Source organism: Gekko japonicus, unplaced genomic scaffold (genome assembly GCF_001447785.1).
Source record: "Gekko japonicus isolate JY-2015 unplaced genomic scaffold, Gekko_japonicus_V1.1 scaffold800, whole genome shotgun sequence".
Lineage (NCBI taxonomy): Eukaryota > Metazoa > Chordata > Lepidosauria > Squamata > Gekkonidae > Gekko > Gekko japonicus.
The window spans coordinates 388,207-401,699 of NW_015164693.1; the positions used below are offsets into that span (position 1 = coordinate 388,207).

General features: G+C 43.7%; 1 protein-coding gene across 1 annotated transcript in view; it reads right to left on the reverse strand.

Moving 5' to 3' along the window:
- ARID1A (AT-rich interaction domain 1A) overlaps positions 1–13,493 on the reverse strand; it is a 125,508-nt gene that overhangs the window by 32,740 nt on the left and 79,275 nt on the right. Inside the window, exons 5-10 of the mRNA XM_015409445.1 lie at positions 12,310–12,550; positions 9,352–9,441; positions 7,291–7,458; positions 5,971–6,289; positions 4,263–4,408; positions 4,048–4,157 (exon numbers count right to left, since the gene is read on the reverse strand). Coding sequence (XP_015264931.1) covers positions 4,048–4,157; positions 4,263–4,408; positions 5,971–6,289; positions 7,291–7,458; positions 9,352–9,441; positions 12,310–12,550 — 1,074 coding nt within the window. The remainder of the gene's footprint in view (positions 1–4,047; positions 4,158–4,262; positions 4,409–5,970; positions 6,290–7,290; positions 7,459–9,351; positions 9,442–12,309; positions 12,551–13,493) is intronic.

Consider the following 13,493-nt stretch of genomic DNA (forward strand, 5'->3'; position numbering starts at 1 on the left):
CTGGCAAAAGTTTGCAAACATGCTGTCCAAAACAGTTTGCCCCCATCCCTCCATTGTTCTCTATGGTGGGAAAAAAAGTAATTTTTTTCCCACCATAGAGAACAATGGGATGGGGGCAACCTGTTTGGGGGCCCATAGAATTGGACCCCCTGGTCCAATCTTCATGAAACTTGGTGGGTATGTAGGGGAGAGGTTCTAGTAACCACCCTCCAAGTTTGGAGCTTACCCACTCCAAGGTCCATAGGATACAATGTTGCCGAATTGCCGCCGAATTTCGGCGGCAAACCGCGAATAAACTACAGCAAGCTGATCTGGGGGCAACCTGTTTGGGGGGCCATAAAATTGTACCCCCTGGTCCAATCGTCTTGAAACTTGGTGGGTATGTTGGGGAGAGGTTCCAGTAAGCACGCTCCAAGTTTGGAGCCTCTACCCCAAACCCCCTCCCCCCCAGCCCCCCACAAAGTTTCAAGAGGATTTTTGCCATTGACTTCAATGGCCCCATTGGTTATAATGGACCCGAATTTTTCGGGATTTTTTTTCGGGATTCGGACAAGCTCATAAATTGCTAATTCGGGATCCCAAAAGCCGAAAAAAGCCGAAAATCGTTATTTTCGGCTTTTTTTTTCGGTTCGGGATCCCGAAATGCACATCCCTGGTTTGCTCTCCCTCCCCATGTAATGAGTTAACACGTGTGTGTGGGGGGATCATCTCTACCAGCCTTAGCTCCTAGTCAGGTACAATTATGCCTAGTCAGGTACAATTATTTGGAGTTCCCAGTTTTAAAATAAAAGTTGACTCTCCATTGTGACAGCATCCCTCTTAGGTGCCTTAGTTAATATCACAGAGGTTCATACTGAGGTATCTTCAACTATTATTGGATGAATGACTCCAACACTTGGTACACATATTTATACAAACTGTCCTTAAACTGCAGAAGAAACACACAGCAACAAAATCACTCAGAGGATTGTTTCAGAATAAAGCTTTTTGCAGAGGGGATAAGACAGCTCCATTTGATCCACATCTGAGAGTATTCACTCTTCCTAGTGGATTCTGCACTTTGAATAGACTCTCTGATGTAAGGGGAAATGCCCATTTTATTGTGAAGTCAACATCTTCTAGCCAACATCACAGTTGCCTGGGTGTGTGCTTCAAAGACAAGTGTAGTCATACAAGCCACAAGGCTTTTTTCCACATCAGTCTCCTTCCATCATTTCACAATTCTCCAGCACTTGGGAGTTGCAGCAGTTTTCAGGCAGAAGGCTTCAGACATGCCAGGTGATCAAAGTCCAAGGCCAGCTTTGGGTCTAAAGGGATCACGCTTATCTGAGAGTTGAAAACCAACCCCTTATCTAACCCAGTAAAGAACTCAGGGGAGATCAATGAAACAATTTTGCTTAGCTTTGGCAGTACCTCACTAAGAGGAAGTCTGATGGACAGAGGAAAGAAATCTTTGAAACAAGATCCCCATAACAGAAGGCAGGAGGTACCTTGTTGAGCAGAGCAGCAGCACTGAATTTTAGAGACAGCACAACATTTCATTAAAACCACTGTACTGTTCTACTTTTTTGTCACTGAAACACACACACTGGAACACAACCAGATTTTGGACATGATGATTACTTCCTGTCTATTGGCCTATTGGACCCTGTTGACTATATATGAAATGAGATCCCATAAGAACTGGTTTGGATCTGTACAATCTCCATGTGTGATATATTTGTTTTTCGAAAGACCAAGTTCATTACCACTAAGTTTCCTTTTTGAAACAGGAAACAGTTTCTCTCAAGGAAAGAATGATCACTGAAAAACACATATATCTTGCTTGAGACGAATGAAAGAAATCAGTAGAATTTCTCAGCAAGGGCTTCTCACTTCAGTTTAAATACATTTGCAATCAGTGCAATCTTATCCTAGAAGTCTTCTTCTATTCAATGCAGTAAAGAATAGATCCTGCATGCCTCTCATGTGGAAAATAACTGAGTCCCTGAATTGTTTTCTGCCATTAGACACTGGTATGTATTCAACCACACAGGGCACTTAAGTCTTCAGAAGATGCAGCCTCAATTTCTACCAATCTTCCACTCTCTCACTGCAGACTCCCAGTTTGTCCCTATGCTATTTCAAGGGTCTCAGTGGGTTGCAGAATAGCAAAGCAGGAAAGTCATACTTTGCAAGATTATGGATTTCTGGATATAGACCATTTTATTTAATAAATTGTAGTCACATTCTTGTTGCAGCAGAACTCAAAGTTGTATCCAACATGCTGTAAATGCATACAGATGAAATGGAAACAGAAATCTCTAATGCTGGTCACTGAAATAAGACCTCTGAGCTGGCACTGCAATGGATCGTCAGGTTTTCTCTACTAATATTCTTAAACAAGCCAAGGAAGCCAGGCAAGGGAATGTCGGCTGATGTTGGCTTCAGCAGCTACATTGCTACTATTGTCAAACACTGAAGCAATCAAATCTCCAAGAGTCGATGCTTTACAGATGTCAGAAAAATCTGAAGTAATGTGTAATTCCCTTATCAAATTAACACTAGAGAGTTGTTACAGTCCTTGGCAAAAAAAAATGCATCTCTACTCAAGAAAAGTGAAATGAAGCCAGAGGACTGAAAAGTCTGTCAGCCAGGTGCAGCACACCATGCACCCATACTATGTTGAGGTGCCCTCATATCACGTAATATGTCCAGTGGATACTGCAAGCTCAGTCCTGGGTCATATCCCTTTGGGCTGGCATAGGTATAATCTTAAACCTGCGCATGGCAAATGCTCCCTCCCCTATCCAGAGCAAATGCCCTCATCCTACCTTTAACAGCAGTAACGCATTATAGTGGCATCACAGCAAAACTATAGAGTTAAAAGCTAAGCAGGAATCCCAAGTGATAAGAATAGGAAACCGCGTCCATAACAATCCCTTCTATAATCCTATGTTATGTTCTGTGATGCAACATTATAACTTGGGACTCAGTAGAACTTTACAGCAAATAAGGCACATCCCAAAAGGTTTACATTAAGGGACAGACAATCCCTTGTTAAACCATAAGCACTAGGGGCTTGATAGTGTTTTGCCTGCAAGCATGCACACCAACACAGCTAGACTTTATTTTTTAAAAGGTCAGAGACTTAAGAAAGACGCAAACCCTGTTAAGTTGGGTCCTTGCAAGAGAATGGAGGGCATGGACCAGGGTCTGCCTCCAACCAGATCAGGAAGTCTTTGCACATAATCTTCATAAGCAAAGCAAGGAGAAGGTGGAACCCTCTCAATGAAATCCTCCTCCACATGGAGAAAGCTGGAATTCAACACTCTAAAAGATGCATGAAGTCCTTAGGGCTCCTAGTTGCTCACCATGACTTAAAACAAGACTTTAGCACTACTGTTTGTAATTCAGGATATGAAACATGAGCAGTAGCTCCTGTTATTAATGGCAGGTTCTACCCAAAAGAGGAAGACTTAAGCTGACTTCCATAACTGGAAAGTCATTCTTGCATATCCCTGCAAGATGGTCACAAATTAAGCATATGTGTGCTTTACTATCCTAGACACAAGACATCTACAATGTAAACTTAAGGCACTTCATTGTTGCATGCATCTCAATCCTCTCAAGAGTTTTGCAGAAAAAAACACAAATCAGAGTGAAAAGCTTTGGGCTTCCATCCAACACCACATGCCCTGAGGCCCTGAATGGCATATACCTAGCCAGCTGTACAATGAAAGTAGGCATGGTTTAAGTGTGACCGAGACAGATCTCATATCAAAGCATCCTATTCCCCTACAAAAGAGTTTAACTATGTGCTCTTAACCTGCTTAAACAAGAAAGCTGCCTTGGAATCGTGCAAAGTGGATAGTACAACTCTTTACAAGACAGTGACATTTTCAGTATCAATGAGGGAGGAAGAGTAGAGAATAATAAGAAAAAAGCTCACTTACTGCATAACCCAACCACACAAACAAATAATACAACATACTGAGAAATTCAGGCGAACAACTAAAAAATAATAATAATAATGCATGATCATCACTTCCCACTTTTTCCTTTTACCTTTGACTTAGATTCAGCTTTTGGTGTCCCATCTGCTTTATTGTTCATTTTAGGTGCAGGCGTGAGCTTGACATCACCAAGTCCCATCATCTCAGGACTTGCAGCCATCCCTTGAAGAATCAAAACCACAGTTAGTTAGTTAGAACACAGTTAGTTAGTTTTCCAATATGCGCTATGCAAACCAAGCAGTTTGGTGGAGGGCTGGCTAGACTTACCTGCAGAATTGTTGGCCATATTTCCACCCATTGAATATGGTGGGCCCTGGGGATTTAGCATGCCAGCCATGCTGTTGATACCTTGGCCATACAGAGGTCCAGTGCCCATCATTCCACCTTGGCTTATATTGGGGTAGCCAGATGGCCTAAGAACAACAGGACCATTAGCAATATCAAAAACCAGACTATCTACACTGCTAAAGCAATTCAGGGGCTTCCCACCCCCCACCCCACCAGATTATAACTCCCTGCAGATACTGTTAAGACTAGAGGGAACATCCTTCTCCAATGATGACATTTATTGTACTTCTGACCTGCTGTCCCACTATATGGAGTTGGGAAAAGTCAAACCTATTGCAGAAAGCCACAACTCTTCTTCACAGTTAAGAGAACTCAAACCTCAGTGGTCCACTAGCACAGCCCTCTTTTCTCCAAGTCTCCCTATGCAGTGTAAATACCTTTTTCAGCATTAATTCAAATATTTTTAACCTGCCATTCCTTTGTAGGTCAAGGCAGCTTACAATTCCAGATTTTAAAAGCATTCACAGTACCATAAAACCCACAGTAACTCACCTGTCTCCCAATGCCTGCAGCCTATACCCCATTAACAGTCCTAGCAAGTAAAACAGTTGTGTAGCATCCCCTAAAAACTTCAATAGCACTCCCCAAACCTCCAAAGAGCCCATTCCATAGGATGAGCACTACAATCAAACAGCACAGGCTCTGGCAGATGCCAGACAGGCTGCCTTAAATGGGGGAAATAGTCCATAAGTGGCAAGCTGAAGACTACAGCTGGCACATGGAGACACATGGAGGAAAGATGGTCTTTTAGATCTGGGGGTCCTAAGCCATGAAGGGCTTTAACAGTTAAAATCCATGCCTTCACATGAACTCAGAAACAAACCAGCAGTCACCTGTTTTAAAATAGGTGAGATGTGTTCTCACCAGCTAGCCCTTGGACAATAACAGGGCTGCTGCATTCTGAACCAGCTGCAGTTCCCTGGTAATGGGCTGTGTTCAAGGGCAGTCCAACATAGTATGTGTTACAGTAATCTAGAATAAACTGTAGTAAATGCTACTACTGAAAACAAACCTCCCTGCTCACTCCACAGGAGACAAGCAAAGCAATCAAAACAGCACTTATATTTCACTGGCTCTTCCAGATAAAATTTGTCAGTTGGGTTGGGGCAGAGAATGATCTCATAAAAGTTTAACAAGAACATCCAACAAACCTCTCCAACCCAAATAAACGAGCCAAAAGCTCTCCAAATAGCAGGTGCTAATAATTACTTAGCAAGGTACCCTGAGAGGTCAACGGACAGGAGGGCCAACACTTCCTCCATCTGCCTTGTCCCACATTATTCAAAGATATGGTTTGCAACACACTAGCCCTTATAATGGGAAGTGCTGAAAGCTTGCCAACCTCAAAATCTGAAATATTCTTGCATGCTTGGATCTTAAAGACCATCTTTCTGTTCTTCTCTTTTTCATACTCTAGATGACAATGAGATTGACTAACCCCTTCATTTTCTTTATATAAAATAGGGAGGCCTACCAAAGTCTTATTCAGAACTTTGGGAGGTTTGGTTGGCATGTTTCAAGAACCATAAGTTTTTTAAAAGAGCCTAAACCACAGACAAGTTGTGCTTTAGAATAGGGGGAAAAACTGATAATAATCTAGAAACTGCATACAAAACAGTATGCTTACCTATTCTGGATTGAGTTGGTGGCAGCAGCATGCATAGCGGCGGCGGCGACTTGTTGTGCTTTTGGGTTCATGCCACCTGGAGGAGGACACATTCCAGTCCCTACCTGGGGAGGCATGTTTGCCATGTTGGGTCCATAGGGCCTGGTCCCCATGGCAGCGTGGCTCATTCTTCCTGGAGGAAGCCCAGGATAGGGAGGGACACCAGTCTGGCCATGGATCTGGCTCCCTGCTCCCATTGGGTTCATACTTCCCCCCATTCCGGGACTGGGATAATTTGCATTGGGCATAGCATTGTAGTTTGGCTGCCTGGGATAGCCACCTACAGAGAAAAAGTGGCAAGATGTCAGCAAGATGGAAGGATGTTTTGGCAACATACGGATTTAAAAGTTCAGCCCATGTATTAAGAAATACAAAGGAGATAAGGCAGAACTTTTGCCTCTCCTCCAATAAAGTCATAATGTTAATGCTATCTATGCTGGCTCACTCTCAGTGCAGCTTAGATATGGACCACCTTACCACAAAAGCAGTACCAAAATTATGCTGCATCATTTCATCATGATTGAGCAGATCATTACTGTTGTCAGGGTCTGCTCTGAATAACAAAGCTTTAGCAATCTAGAAGATCACAACAAATCACAGTTCTTACCACAGTGGCTAGGTAAGCAAGTCAGAGGTCAAAACTGAAAACTACCTATCACAAGAGGCATATGACGCTCTGCGGGGCATAGAAACCCCTGCTTAACCACCTATGTTTCCTAAGTTTTCAACAGATGCTTCCTCAAACATTTTAAAACCTTTGCCACACATTTTATTTTAAATTAAGCCCAGCTTCACCAGATCTCAGGTTCAGAAACTGTGTGCCACTCCTCATTCCCTCTGTTTAAACCTCACACATGGGCAAAAACAGGAAAGAGTACACCTTCCAGGTCAGGAAAGAGACTTTTCACATTCTTGTGTGTGCAGATGCTTTCTCCCCAACTAATAACTAATAATTATCATATGGCAGTGTGTGTAGTATAGCCAGGAAATCCTAAGACTGTCTGGCAGTCAAAAGTTCTACTTCTTTTAGTATTATGCACCACTAGGTGGTGAATGAGACTTGTTTTTAAGGCAAGAGACGTTTCAAAGGTGATTTGCCATTGCCTGCCTCTCTGTCACACCCCTGATATTCCTTGGCGGTCACCCATCCAAATACTAGACAGGGCTGACCCTGCTTGGATTCCAAGATCTGATGAGATCAGACTAGCCTGGGCTATCCAGGTCAGGTCTCTCCCCAACTACAAGTGCAAGATATTAGTAAAAGAAGCTTAATACCCTCACCTTGTGGCCCATATTGACCTCCCTGAGGTCCATAACTGCCCATGGAATTTTGTTGATAAGGTCCCATCCCAGCGTGCATCTGTCCTCCAGAAGACTGACGTGGAGATAAGGCGGACCCAGGCTGAGGGGAATTATACTGGGGCATCTGTGGATTCCTCTGTATGTAACCTAATGGAATAATAATTTCAAATGGTACTGCTATAAAAGTTGTATTCTGTATTTAAATAGCAAATATACACACAAAGAGAGCACTCCACAGGCCCATAGCTACGGTGATGCATTTCGGTGCTCCGCCCCCTGAAATGAGGCACACCCCACAACAGCTGCTGCCCCTCTCCCCCTCCAGTGACATTAAAAGGGCCATCCAGCTGACCAGTGGGAGCACATAAATCTTGCAACCGCCCCTCTCCCTCCCCTCCTCCAAGATTTAAAGGGCCCTCCTGCTGATCAGCGGGCCCTTTAAATCTTGCAGGAGATGAGGGAGAAGGGCGACTGCCAGCTGCACGCCTTCCCTGAACACCAAGTGACAAATTCGCTGCTTGGAGTTCAGGCAAGGGCAGCTCCCACTTGCAGAACCCCATTTAAAGGGAACCCATTAAATGGTGTTTTTCAAGCAGGGGCTGCCCACGCCTGAACTCCAAGCAGTGAATTTGCCGCTTGGAGTTCAGGGAAGGCGTGCGGCCACCCTTCTGCCTTGCAGGAGGTGAGGGAGAGGGCTGGCTGCTGGCCTTCCCTGAACTCCAGGGAACCCCCTGAACTCCAGGGAAGGTGTGCAGCCAGCAGCCGCCCCTCTTCCTCACCTCTTGCAAGGCAGAAGGGTGGCCGCACACCTTCCCTCAACTCCAAGCAGCAAATGGTGAGGGCAGCTCCCACTTTAAAAATACCATTTAAAGGGAACCACCATTTAAAGGGGACTGCCTGTGCCTGAACTCCAAGCAGCGAAAGCTCGGTATTCAGGGAACATGTGCGGTTTCCCCTCTCCCTTGCCCCTCTCCCTGAACTCCAGGGAAAGCGTGCAGCTGGCAGCCACCCCCTCACCTCCTGCAAGGGGCAGCCGTATGTCTTCCCTGAACTCCAAGCGGCAAAATCGCTGCTTGGAGTCCAGGGAAGGCGTGCGGCTGCCCCACAAAATTTCCCCATGCCCCACCAACCCAAAATTTCTGGCTATGGGGCTGGCACTCCAAAAGCTTTAAGATCTATACAACCATCTTGATGACGTTCTCAGTGAAAGCCTTCAACATAACTGCTTTAATGACAAATTCTAATACGGTCATTGCTGCTCACACTTTAAAAACCCACAGAACTGTGGCATGGCACAACTGTATATTCACTGTTGCTATCAAAATTACTTTACACTCAGTACTACACACCAGCATCCACCGAACACAACAGAGGCAAGAAAGAAATCAGTACTAATTAGTTCCCTCTCAAAAACTTCCCCATACTTCAGAAAGAAAAACTAGAGCTCTTCCATATTTTCCAAAGAGCAGTTTTTTAAAGAACTATCTGGACTTCAATGATCAATATAAAGGTGCATCCTCTAAAACATTTCATACATTGTGTCCATATAAAACACTTTGCCTAATACCCCATGAGAATCTACCAGGCAAGCCAACAGGAACAGCTCAGACTCAAATTCCAGGCTTTACTGGGGCTGCTACAGGAAAAAGTAACCTTTGAGCTAATTCCTAGGCATTTTCACACCCATCCTTCTTAGCAGTAGTTTGAGAGAGTTCTCTAGAGGCAAACATTTGCTGGAAGAAAACTGCAACCTGTTATCTGGTGTAATTTGGAGAAAGGTGGAAGCTGTTCCCGCATAAGGATAGTGTCCCCCCAAATATCACGCAAGGTATGTGTTTTCAGAGAGCACATTCCACATTAACCATGGCCCTAATTTCAAATTCTGTGTTTTACACACTTATCAATGTTTTACATGGAAGAGAATTGTACAAAGCCCACGCCCAACTCTGGTAACATCACAGTGCTTTGGTCTTTTTAAAAAAATATATATACATATTTAAAAAGTCATACCAAATGGCATAACCTTCATGGCACACACACCTCTATCTGGGGCTATGGTTGACTGGTTCATGGAAGGATGTAAGATGCTGTCCGATTGGCCACTGGGCGGTCGAGATGGCATCTGGTTACCTGCATCACAAGAGAGAAACGAGTCTGCCATAAGAATACACTTTTCACATAAATAATCCTATACCACACCATCATCTCTGTGCTAAAAAGTCAAATAGAAACCTACTAGAGTAAAATTATATAAGGTGAACACTCTAATTTTGATCTATAGCAGTATCTATATTTTTGATCTATATCAAAATTTATCCCCAAGGCTGAGGACAAAGAACAAGGTTTTACTGAGCCATGAACTAACCAACGCGGGGTTAGTTGTTATTGGTTCCCCTTTACAAAAACAAAAGCAAATCACAGGGTGACAAGGCTGACAGACAGTGGGTAGTATCCTACCCACATCTCCCTTCATCACTTGAGACAGCCAGTGTGGTGTAATGATTAGTGTTGGAGTAGTATCTAGGAGACCTAGATTTAAACCCTCCCCAGTCTGCCATGGAAACGTACTGAGTGAGCTTGGGCCAGTCACAAACTTTCAGCCAAACCTACCTCACAAGGATGTTGTGAGAATAAAATGGAGAGGAGAATGATGGTCCCCACGGGTAAGGAAGATGGAGAATAAGTGAAAAATCATTGCAGCTCCCTCTGACCCCTGGAACGGTTACTCCCAAGGTCATGGGATCTACACAAAGGATTGGTAAGCTAGAAAAAGGAGGGGCAGGGGGTAAAGGGGGTAAAACTACTCCCTCCTCTCAGTGGAGTTGCACTTGTGGAACAGAGAAACAAAATAAACTCCTTGTCTCTCCACACTCCAGCACTCCCAAACCCACACAGCTCCACATGTCCTGTGACCCCAAGAATACTCCCTCCAGGTGTCAGAAAAATGCACAACAAAGGAGAGAAACACAGAAGAATTAACTGATCCTTTCATACACAGCGTGGTAGGATGCTACTTATCAACTTGTCCTAGACCACACAAGGAGTAAACAAAAGTTAAAAAAGGATTTAAGAACATAAGAACATAAGAGACGCCAATGTTGGATCAGGCCAAAGGCCCATCCAGTCCAACACTCTGTCACACAGTGGCCAGAAATACCAGGTGCCATCAGGAGGTCCACCAGGACATTAGAAGCCCTCCCATTGTTGACCCCCCCCCCAAGCACCAAGAACACAACACATCACTTGCCCCGGAGCCCCTATCTATACCTTGTGGCTAATAGCCACTGATGGACTTCTGCTCCATATGCTTATTAATTCCCTCTTGAAGCTGTCCATGCTTGTAGCCGCCACCACTTCCTGTGGCAGTGAATTCCATGTGTTAATCACTCTCTGGGTGAAGAAGTACTTCCTTTTATCCGTTCCAACCTGACCGCTCAGCAATTTCATTGAGTGCCCATGAGTTCTTGTATTGTGAGAAAGGGAGAAAAGTACCTCTTTCTCTACCTGCTCTATCCCATGCATAATCTTATAAACCTCAATCATGTCAACCCTCAGCAGTCGTTTCTCCAAGCTAAAGAGCCCTAAGCACTTTAACTTTTCCTCATAGGGAAAGTGTTCCAACCCTTTTATCATTCGAGTTGCCCTTTTCTGCACTTTTTCCAAAGCTATAATATCCTTTTTAAAGTGTGGTGACCAGAACCACACACAGTATTCCAAATGAGGTCGCACCATTGATTTATATAGGGGCATTATGATATTGGCTGATCTGTTTTCAATTCCCTTCCTAATAATCCCCAGCATAGCATTGGCCTTTTTTATTGCAGTCACACACTGTCTCGACATTTTCAGTAAGTTATCTACTACAACTCCAAGACCTCTCTCTTTTTCAGTCTCTGCCAGTTCAGACCCCATCAACGTGTATTTATATTGAGGATTTTTGGCTCCAATGTGCATCACCTTGCACTTGGCCACATTGAACCCCATTTGCCATGTTGACGCCCACTCGCCCATCCTTGACAGATCCCCTTGGAGTGCCTCACAATCCTCACTGGTTTTCACCACCCTGAACAACTTCGTATCATCCGCAAATTTAGCCACTTCACTGCTTACTCCCAACTCCAAATCATTAATGAACAAGTTAAAAAGCAGTGGACCAAGTACTGATCCCTGTGGTACCCCACTGCTTACACCCCTCCACTGCCTCCATAGTTTCTGTTCATCAATGTGCCTACTAATTCTTTCCTTAATAATGGTTTCCACCAATTTACCCAGTATCGACATCAGACTGACTGGCCTGTAATTTCCCGGATCTCCTCTGGAACCCTTTTTAAAGATGGGAGTGACATTAGCTACCTTCCAGTCCTCAGGAATGGAGGCAGATTTTAAGGAAAGATTACATATTTTTGTAAGGAGATTTACAAGTTCACATTTGAGTTCTTGCAGAACTCTCGGATGTATGCCATCTGGGCCTGGTGATTTATCAGTTTTTAAGTTGTCTATCAGTTTTAGGACCTCCCCTCTCGTCACCTCAATCTGACTCAGGTCTTTCAACACCCCTCCTGAAATCATCGGTTCTGGAGTGGGCAAGCACTTCTCATCTTCCACAGTGAAGACAGAGGCAAAAAAAGCATTCAACTTCTCAGCCATTTCCCTATCATCCTTCAGTACTCCTTTTACCCCTTGGTCATTCAAGGGCCCCACTGCCTCCCTGGCTGGTTTCCTGCTTCTAATGTATTTGAAGAAAGTTTTATTGTTGGTCTTTACGTTTTTTGCTATATGCTCCTCATATTCCCTTTTTGCCTGCCTGACCACAGACTTGCATTTTATTTGCCATAGCCTGTGCTCCGTTTTATCAGCCTCACTGTGAAATAATTTGAAATAATTTCTGCCTTCTGTATGATGTACCATCCCAGTATTTCTAACTCCCTGAAAGAAAAGGCTAGTTTCAACTAAGGAGCGCAAAAGCCACAGAAGATATTTTGTAAAATAAATCTGAACCTGGCACTGCAGCGGGGGAGAGTGGGCCAGAGCGTGACTGAGCAACACTAGCAGGAGACCCGACAGGCGATGGTGAAGGTCCTCGGATGCCTGGCAAGTGAGGAGAGGTATGCGGAGAGAAAGGAGATTGAGCTGGGTTGCTCTGCTCTCCCTGACTGCTGGAAATCCCTGATGTGCTGACGCCAGGACTCAGTGCTCCTTCTGTACCCATGGGCAGATCATCTATTGAACCAGACAGATCCTACAGAAAATATAGAGAAGTGCATCAGAAGCAGAAGATAAATAAGGAGACCACTATTCACATATACTCAGTACAGGAGTTCAACATATTATTGTTTTAGTTAGACTTTTAAAATATTAACTTACTGTTCATTTAAATATTTAGGACAAAACAGTATTTGAGAGAATGCATTTTTGCAGAGACATGTCAGCATCCATGAAATTGCAACTGTTTAAATTCAAGGGTTTGCGTTTGGTAGGGTTGTGGTTTTTATTCATTGTTCCTCAAGGATTTAAGCATATAGCTTGTGATGCTGTCAACCAAAAAAGATATCCTACAACACTATTATCCATAACTTTTTGGTGATGTTTTTGGTGATGCTTTAGGAGAGAGGCTACTCAAAGGACAACTGAAAGAACTTAGATGTTACAGGGGAGTCATGAACTCAAAGGAACACAACATAACAATGTTCTCCATTAATTCCAAAGCACAAAAGGAAATTTCTTCACAAAGGCCACATTAGTAAGAGAATTCATCTTATTAGCAGGGCAATTCGAAGAACACTTTTTTGGGAGTAAACCCCATTGAACAGACCTAAGTAGGATTCTAGGTAGACCTGCTTAGTACTGCTAAATCCCCAAAACTCTACAGCATCCATCTGTCATCAAGAAATACCCTATTTGGAAAAAAACAATGAGAACTCTAAGGTACAAGAGAAGGAATTGGTGAAGAGTAATGGCTCTACAAGATATTAGCTTTCAATTTTTAAGAGGCGGGGAATCATGACTGAAGACTGAAGGACAAGGCAAGTATTTTGTCCAACAAATATACACATGACTGGAGGGAATCATGTCAGAACAAAGCACTACTCTGCTCTCCAATGCAACTCATTTAGGCAGTATGGGTGCAATACACATTGTTGTTGTTGAAAGTTGGTTGTATGCTGACCACTTCCTGCAAAGCT